The 10,000-nt window shown below is 40.0% G+C and overlaps 1 protein-coding gene across 1 annotated transcript in view; it reads left to right on the top strand.

Annotated features, from left to right (window-relative positions):
- Positions 1–2,796: 2,796 nt before the first annotated feature.
- LOC306855247 (heterogeneous nuclear ribonucleoprotein L-like) overlaps positions 2,797–10,000 on the top strand; it is a 45,697-nt gene continuing 38,493 nt past the window's right edge. Inside the window, exon 1 of the mRNA XM_079393792.1 lies at positions 2,797–3,109. Coding sequence (XP_079249918.1) covers positions 2,936–3,109 — 174 coding nt within the window. The 5' untranslated portion in view covers positions 2,797–2,935. The remainder of the gene's footprint in view (positions 3,110–10,000) is intronic.

Below are 10,000 nucleotides of genomic sequence, written 5' to 3'. Positions count from 1 at the left end.
AACCAGCATCTGACGCGTCCATCATGAAAACTGCTGAGCGTGACTGGAGGTTTTTATCTTGATTTGTGACACAAAGAGCATTTGAGTGTGATGTTAACCGTGCATCTCTGTCTCTCTTCATGTTTCCAGAGATGTGAAATCAGGCCAGTGTGTGGGATGAGATGAGCGCAGGAATCCTGCTGAATGTAGGTCAGTCAGTATCTCTAATGAAGCGTCTGTAGAGCTCCAACCCTCCTCCTGTCACAATATGATCAATACACACTCAGCATCTCGTGATTTGTAGATAAATAAGCTGCTTGTCAGGTCCAACAAAAGCATGATGGTCTGCAGTAAGCAGTTAATGAGCCGGTCAGACGCTCGCTTGGATTCCAGCCGCCTTGACTTCTGACTGACCTCAAACACAGAGCTCATCTCATTCACAGAGAAACATCTGGGACTAAAGATCACTTCACAATTAGTGTCATCACTGACGTATGGAAGCTTATCTCCACCATGGGAAAAAGGACATTAATTACACTTTTCTCAATTCTGACTTTTTTTATTCCCAGAATTCTGTTTATATCTCACTTTTCAGACTTTTTTATTACTTTTTCAACAAAAACAAAATTATATACTTATTGTAAACTCAGTTCTAGAATTCATCACAAGATGTAAATTTGCTAAATAAAAACAGAATTGTAAGATATAAACTGAATTCTGAGGAAAAAAGTTATAATTCTGAGATGTAAAATTACAAAAAAGTAAAAAGTGTGAGATGTAAGATGAAAAAAGTCAAAATTGCAAGATATAAACTTGCAAAAAGGTAATAATTGTATGTAAATAAATACAATTGAAAAAGTTAGAATTGCATTATCTAGAATTGTAAGAAAAATGTCAAAATTGCGAGATATAAACTGAGAAATTGTAAAAAATAAAATAAATAAATAAAATTATATATAAAATTTAAATTGCTACATGTAAACTTGCAAAAAAAAGTCAGAATTGCGAGATGTGAAAAAAAAACAAAAAATTAATTAAATAAAAAAATTAGAATTGGATATAGATTTGCACAAAAGTAAAAGTTCCTAAATGTAAACCCAGAATTCTAAAGTCAGGATTGTGAGATGTAATCTTGTAAACAGAAGTCAGAATTACGTGATGTGAACTCATAATTATGTGGGAAAAAGTTAGATTTGTTAGATATAAAGTTGCAATTGGCTTTTTTCTATATTTATTTAGTGGTGGAAACAAGCTTTCATGCTGATGGAAACAAATGCTGATCTTAAAGAGTCTCTCATAATTTGAATCTGTCAAGTTTGTTGTTATTAGTTTCCTTTTTGGTGAAGTACATGTAAACCATATATCCTCTCATGTGCTGTACATATATAGCAGTTATCTGAACTGAACTGTGGGTATTTTCCCCTGCTTTGGACTTTGGCTGGTTTCACTTCACTATCAAAACGTTAACGTTAATCTGAAATAACTGGCCTGTAGATGTCGATTACAGGAAAGACGCAGCGAGCTGCAGACGCCACACGAGATGTTTGCTCAAGCTCCTTGGCTATTTCAGGCTGAATATTTTTAAGGTCTCACACACGCCTGTTATATTCAGACATCACTGTGAAGAAGGAAACATGTGCCTCGGTGCTCTTAAAGTTGGTTTGCTGTGTGAATCATGTAGAATCTGGCTATAAACTAGGCGTTTTCCACCGGTTTGCACACACACACACACACACACACACACTCCTGCAAAGCAGAGGCGTTTGTGCAGCACACCTCTGTCCTAGATCTCTGTGGTTTTCCAGATTTAGCAGCTTTATCTCTTCATGGGAAGATAAAAGGCCTCCTGCATAAACCTGTTCAGACGCTCGAGAAGCACCTGCCGCTCCAGCGACTGTAAAACACTATTTGATGCAAATTCACCAGTTTCCTCCTTAGTGAACAAAAGGTACAAGAGAGACGACTGTTTAGAAATCACACAGCAGCGTTCTGCTCTCCAGACGTCTGTGTGTTTGGCAGGGTTTATGGGATGCGTTGTGGCTGTGGAGGGACGTCTCAGATGGGCTGTAATTGCTGCTGAAGTCTGTGTTCTTCTCAAAGAGCTTCTGATGCTGCTGGAGAACAACAGAACCACAGATGCATCTTCAGCTCGGCTTCAACACTTCATGAACCCGCAGACGTCTGGCCTGAGCAGACAGAAGAGAAGAACCAACAGAAGAGAAGATCCGAGAGAGGAGCAGACAGGAGGAATCACATCTATCCATCCATCCTATCACACGCTTAAAGCAGTGTTTTTTTATTCCTGCTGTGTTATATGTCTGTTTTCTGACTCAGTTCAGTTCAAGAGGCTGTTTTAATGTGAGTTTGTGTCTGTATTCTCAGACAGATTTAACTGTTCTGAGTCAAATTCCACATGATTTCACTTCCTCATATTTGATCCATATTCTCATATTTCAGTTTCTTCAGTTCATCTTCCCGCTGCTATAATAGTCAGATTTAATTGAGTTTTTAATGAAGACTATATATTTTTGTCTCCTTGATGAACAGGAACACGTGTTACTGAGTCATAATAATACTGAATCATAATTTATATTTTACATATTCAACTTAATTCCTTTGTAAAGGACACTATTATTTGTATGAACAGCGCTTCACATTATTACAAAGTAACGCTCACACAAAGAAGTTCAAAGTGATTATTATAATTATCTTTACTGTTACACTGTGTTCTTTACGCACGCCCTGCTCTCAGCCAATCAGCGCCGCCGCCCAGCCTTCACTCAGACGCCGCAGCCAATCAAAACCAGGCGTGACGTCAGAGCCGCAGTGAGCGAGGATCGAGGGCGTGAGCGCGCAGAGCTGTTGCCGGATGAGAGATGCGCCTGCGTGCGTGTGCGCTGCTTTCACATCGTCTTCATCATCCTCCGAGTACTGACTGATTGATTGAGTGATCATCATGTCCGCGCTGGAGGAGTACGAGCGCGCGCCCAAGCGCCTTAAGGTGTCCGCTGAGGATGAGGAGGAGCTGGAGGAAGGCGAGGAGTCAGACTCAGCATCCGCGGGGCTCATGGGTGACGATGAGGAGGATGAAGGGCAGAGCAGAGCGCGCTGGAGCTCCGCGGACAGGAAGGTCAGAGCCGCATCACTCCCAATACTGGAGCACTAGCATCAGCATCAGCATCTGACCGTGCAGAGAACATCTTTATATATATATATTCATATTCATATTCATAGCGCTGGACTGACATGACACGCGATTAATGCATGATGCCAAAACACTGCAAAGAGAAAAAGAAAAGAGGAATCAAGAGAGGGAGCCAGAAAGATGAGAAACAATAACAGTGCCGTTCAGTTCAGTGATATAAATATGACCCTGGAGCACAAAACCAGTCATAAGGGTTAATTTTCGAAATTGAGATGTATACATCATCTGAAAGCTGGATATATAATCTTTCCATTGATGTATGGTTTGTTATGATAGGACAATATTTGCCTGATATACAACTATTAGAAAATCTGGAATCTGAGGGAGCAAAAAAATCTAAATATTGAGAAAATCTCCTTTAAAGTTGTCCAAATGAAGTTCTTAGCAATGCATATTACTAATCAAAAATGAAGTTTTGATATATTTACGGTAGGACATTTGCTGTTCAGTTTAACGATATAAATAAGACTGAAAACATTGGCCATAAATCATCACTATGGTACTGCATGATGTGTGATCATACTGTGGCTGAAGTGTCATCATGAATTCACATATCATCACAGTATGATTTCTCGAGAGATTTGCTAGTCCTAGCATTCAGTGCGAATGTAGTTATAGAGAAGCAAACAGCAGGAAATATAGAATAACTGTAAATTATGTAGATCGGCGCAAAACAGATTGAGTGCAGTAATCTTTTTCTATTAAAACATCTAAAAAGCTTTATGGAAAATAGCATATCTGTGAACAACATAGTCACTCTGTTGAATCAGAGTTTTTTTTCTCAGATTTTATTAAATTAATTTACATACAAGCTAACAGTGTTAACTCTACATCTAAAGCATGAATTTATCTTTTATAATTAACCCCTTTTAACTCATTAGTACGTATTTTGCATGCAAAAATTATAGTTATATTTATAAAAACAACCAAATGCTTTTTTTAAATTAAATGAACGCAAAGAATGATATTTCATCATCATTTTAATTGACATGCATAAACCGTAATCTGTTTTTTAATAATCTAAAACATTCGTGCACCAGATCGGTGAACGACACAAACACATTGAATCCGTCAGATATGAAAACATCAGATAATTAATTTATTACGCACAGTAAACAGATCATTTCGTACTATGGTATATATCACAGTATTGTGGTGCTTTTTTGTTAGTTTCTTGCACTCAAACTGGTCGTTTCATTTCTAGTGAGTTCCCTAATTCGGCAGCTTCTGATGCATGGGATTTCCAAAGGTGCGTTGGGTCAGTCTAACAGACGTTGCTTGACCACTTCTAGTTTAACTCATTTTTACAATTGTTGTTAAACTAAAATGTGACCTCATGCCAGTACCGTGGTAATGTGTGGTAAACATCTGTTTTTAAGCATATACGTAGTCTTTATTTTTATTATCTGGACACATTGGCACTGTTCCTGTTTATGATCTTTATGGTTTTTTATGGTCTTTTCTTTTGGCATCATGTACTAAAGGCATGTAATCCAGCGCTGTGAATATAAATCAAGCAGAAATAAAAATGTCCATCAAAATACAAATGAAGAGAAGGCTCACAGTTGCGTATGAACGCTATATTTACGTTGGTACCTCATGGCGTTATAAACGGATCCTAAAACAGCACGTTGAGCGATCTTGATCATCACATGTGGACTTATTCTATATATAAGAAACATGCAAATGCTAAATTAGTAGTTTCAAGTAGCTCAGACCATCCTGAGCCGATATTACAGTCCATAAATGTATGTATAACCCAAAATGTGTTGTTCGCCGTTACACAAAAATACCACTGTGGTTAATACAAGCAAATTAAAAATAAAAACTGGTGGTTGTGCACAGCGTTGGCGAGTAATGCATTACAATATTGCATTACTCCATTAAAAAGTAACTAATTGCGTTACTTAGTTACTTTGTATGGAAAGTAATGCATTACATTATTTTGCTTTACTTTTTCTCATCTGGGCTGGGCTCATTTTTCGTTCTTCAGCAAAAAAACTAAACCAATGAAACAAACATTATGTTTATCTAAAGTCATTTTTGCTCATTAGTACAGTTGAATTAGATCATCGAAGCTCAGCAGAAAAGAAGCTGGTTAATTAAATGGGATTAAATACATAAAGGATATTTGTGTTATTTAACATATTTAATTATTTAATTAATCCTTGTAATGCGTTTGAACCCTACACTGGTTCTGAATTACTAGGCAATCAATCAAAACATGAGGAAATTTACACATGCTCAAACAAGCAACCGACTTTACCATTTTTGTTGCACGTGATCAAGTCCAATTTATTTATATTGCAAATTTCACAAAACATATCATTTCAAAGCAGCTTTACAGAAAATCAGATTAGAGCTGGACAATAAAATAGTTACATTATCAACAATATAAACAATCAAGGAGTTGAGATTTGCTGTATAGTATTGAGATGGACTGACCAATGAAGTGACCTATGATCACTGCACACACACACACACACACACACACACACACACACGAGTGAGTAAACACCACCAATCTGAAGTGCATCTGATTGACTCAGAGCCGATCCCAAGATGCATCAGTGCTTCATTTGATTCACCCGTTCACTCTATGACTGGATGTCCAGCACGGTTCCTCTTCTGCTGCTGATTTTGTGGCTCTAGACGTCAGATGGATTGTTTAGTATAAAGCAGGACTGTCAGAGTGACATCAGATCGTCCGAACAGTGTGTGTTCACAGAGGAAGTGTTTGACACTGCTATCGGCCGCCTAGAGATGTGGTTGTGTTTTCACAGTTTTTAAGGAGTCAGAGAGCAGGTAGAACTGAATCACTGTTCACTTTGAATGAACGGCATATTAAGTATGTGTGAATGTGCCCTCGGCCGTCAGACGTCTGATGCTTTTTGTTAAGCATCCAGTGTTTGTGAGGTTTTACGTACTTTACAAGTGTTCAATACATGAACATTTGACCCGTTTGCTTTATTAGTGCTCGTTTATGGCCTAATTATAATCGTTTGCATTTATATGCACCAGTATGACATTAAATACTATTGTACATTTTACTAAAACATTTTAATATATGAAAAATAACTGAACAACAGTTTTTAACTAGAATTTTGTCTGAATTTTAATGAATTAATTTGCATACAAAATAACAGCGTTCGCTCGTCTGAAGTAAGTGTGAAATCATAATTGAGCCCTATTATTTTAATAGAACGTGTTCCTGGATTAGTTGTGCATCTGAAAAGTGTATAGTAAAAATATTCAAAACAATAAATCAGAGTTTGTTCTGAAATTTAATTAATTATTTAATTTACATAGATAACAAGATAACAGCATTCGCTCATCTGAAGTAAGCATGAAATCATAATTGAGCCCTATTATTCTAATAGAACTGTGTAAAATATGTCAAATGACATTTTTCAGAATTTTAAGAAATTAATTTACAGACAAGATAATTGCACACTCAACATTTAAAGTAAGCATGAATTTATCATTCATAATTGACCTATTTTAACTTACTAGTACATGTTCCTGGTTTTGAATGTGAAAATCATAATGTAGTAAAAATAATCAAAAGCATGTTTTTAAAAAATAAATGAACATATAGAAGAATTGTATTTCATCGTTTTCATTTATTTGCATAAACAGTAATCTACTTTTTACTAAAACATTTTAAAATATATTAAAAAAACCACATCTGTGAACAATGAATCAGAGTTTGTTGAATTTTAATGAATTATTTTACATACAAGATAACAATCTCTACATCGGAGATCGCTCTACAGCTAAAGTAATCATGAATTTATCATTTGTAGCGGACCCCTTTTAACTTATTAGTACGTTTTGCATGTAAAAATCATAGTTAACATACTAAAAATAATCAAAAGCATGTTTTCTAATTAAATGAAAACAAAGAATGATATTTGATCATTTTCATTTATATGCATAAACACTAATCTGCTTTTTACTAAAACATTACAAATATTAATGCAATGCCAGATCTGTGAACAGCGACACAAACACATTGAATCAGAGTTTCATCAGAATTGTAATAAGTTGGAGAATCAGTTTATTGCACATGCTTAATTTGACCTCCTTTCATATTGACTTTAATGCGATCTCTTGAAACAGTGCAGTTATTATAAACTCTGATTCAACGTGTTTACTGGCAGCTCATTCAGGGATTTATTGACACGCTCTGTGATAGAACTGTGTGTGAGTGAGTGTGTTCACAGTCCAGACGCTCAGAAAGAGATACACACACCGACAGACAGACAGATATAATGGCTTCAGTATTTTGCCTGGAGCGAATCACTCAGCTCTGAGGAAACGTTCCTCTTGAACAGCCCTGATGATTTGAATACTAAGTGGCTTTTATTGGCTGGTTGAACTGTCTGATCTGATGTATCTCCAGCAGACCTGAGCTGAACCTCACATGCGTGCGTTTGTGGAGCAGATATTGTTTCCCGTGGGGTTTATTGATGGGGAATCGCTGCCATCGGCGCTGTCACCTTTTACTGGCAGAGATACGCTGGGCACAACAATGAAATCAAACACGCTCGGGTGGGTGGCGGCGGAGCGTGAGACGCTTTAATGGCTCATGGGTGAGAATGATACCAGATCCTTCTGGAATCAGCTTGCATCCATAATCTGCCCTCTTTTAATGTGCATGCAAACGGTCTGTCTGCCGGAGCATCTCGGAGTCATCTGGGATCTCAACGGGATGATGGGAGACGAGGGGTTAAACGGGGGTCACTTGACTCGCCCGACTGACAAGTGAGCGACTGAATGTGTGTGGTGTTGATCTGCTCCGGATGAATTATGGGTTTTGATGAATGACATATCATAACATGCGCTGCTGTAACATTGAGTTTAAGGCAAGATGCTACAGGCAAAAACATTCTGTTTAATGCACTGGAGATTCTGTTAAAATATTGGATAGAAAACATCCAGAATACACATTTAAGTCTTTAGTTTTTGCACTTTATCTATTTGCGTCTATAGATTTTGTCACGGTGCACACACGAGAAGGACACAGGAACACGCAGACGAGGATGTAAACTCAAATATGTCATTACTGATAACATCAGGGCAGGGCAGGGCAGGGCAGACATCAAACACCGGGGAGTAACAAGTAGACCAGACAAAGTCAAACTGAACAGACAGGACTTTAAATACACAGGTAAATCATAGATAATGAGACGAACACGGCTGGACAAGAATTAACTAATGATTACATAGAACAAGGACAGGAAACACACCAAATATGGACACAAGAGGCAGGAACACATGACACACACGACAGAGGACTGACATAACTCCCCCCTCCTGAAAGTTCCATCGGGGAGGGGGGGGTGGGCACTCTGGAGGCCCCTCAGGACAGACATGGACAGGAACACAGGACGGGGACCTCCAGAGCGGAACAGACAGATCGGAGGCCAAGGTGGAGCTGGGAGCTCAGGAGGCCGTGGCAGATGGTCTTCGGGGCCTTGGCCTCGGACCCCTCGGCCCGGCCCCTACAGCCGGATCCCTTTTACCCCCCCAAAAAAAATTTCCCTGGGGAAGTTAGGGGGTATCAGGAGCCCTCCAGGGCTAGACACACAGAACAGTACATGACAGGACAGGAACAGGACAGGGACAGGACAACCCACAGGAACAGGAAGCCCTCCTGGGCTAGCTCGGAAGCTGAGGCTTCTCCTGGGCATGACAAGGAGTCAGAGGCCCTCACAGGGTCCCTCAGCAACCGCCTCCACTTCCACGACAAGGGGGCAGGCGGCTGGAAATGGCCTCCGCGGCTACTACAAGAAGAGCCGTCTGCCCCAGACGAGTCTCCGTGGACAAGACCGACCGACATGACATGATTAAAACTGTTCCTGTGGACACAACACAAAACCGTCACTCCTGGCCGGAACTAGGAAACGGCGGCGGCCGGCGGGCATGACTCAGCGGCAATCCGGCGGGCATGACTCAGCGGCAATCCGGCGGGCATGACTCAGCGGCAATCCGGCGGGCATGACTTGGGGGAGCCGCCGACGGTGGGTTGGCTTTCCCCACGGACGGCGGCGTCGATCTCCCGCGAACAGCGGGCTGGAGTGAGCGGCAGGCTTGGGATAGCCGCGGGCAGCGGCGGATATCTCCCGCGATCGGCGGGCTGGAGGGCTCGCGGCCAGCAGACTCGCGGCACTCACGAGTGGGGATTTCCTTGCCGCGGGACAAACAGACAGGAACAAAATAAGACTTTCAAAACTAAAAAACAAAACGATGTGAAGGGGCGCCGCTTACTGTTGGGTCTGGTCTTCTGTCACGGTGCACACACGAGGAGGACACAGGAACACGCAGACGAGGATGTAAACTCAACTATGTCTTTACTGATGACATCAGGGCAGGGCAGGGCAGGGCAGGGCAGGGCAGGGCAGACATCAAACACCGGGGAGTAACAAGTAGACCAGACAAAGTCAAACTGAACAGACAGGACTATAAATACACAGGTAAATCATAGATAATGAGACGAACACGGCTGGACAAGAATTAACTAATGATTACATATAACAAGGACAGGAAACAAACCAAATATGGACACAAGAGGCAGGAACACATGACACACACGACAGAGGACTGACAGATTTCAATTTCAATGCATATCTTCAAAAGTTTTCTCCTGTACTTCAGCAGCACTTACATACACCAAACTTTACGGTTTTATTCCTGTCTATATTCTGAAGGTTTTTACTGAGGGGTTTGTCAGTATATCATTCACAATGACTTATACAACATTTTAGTCCTAAAACATGGTTAAAATGTAGTTTTTCTGTCTGTTGACAGTAT

The sequence above is a fragment of the Barbus barbus genome, assembly GCF_936440315.1.
Source record: "Barbus barbus genome assembly, chromosome: 35".
NCBI lineage: Eukaryota > Metazoa > Chordata > Actinopteri > Cypriniformes > Cyprinidae > Barbus > Barbus barbus.
Note: the sequence above shows the minus strand (reverse complement) of the source record. Positions and strands in the feature narration are given on the sequence as shown.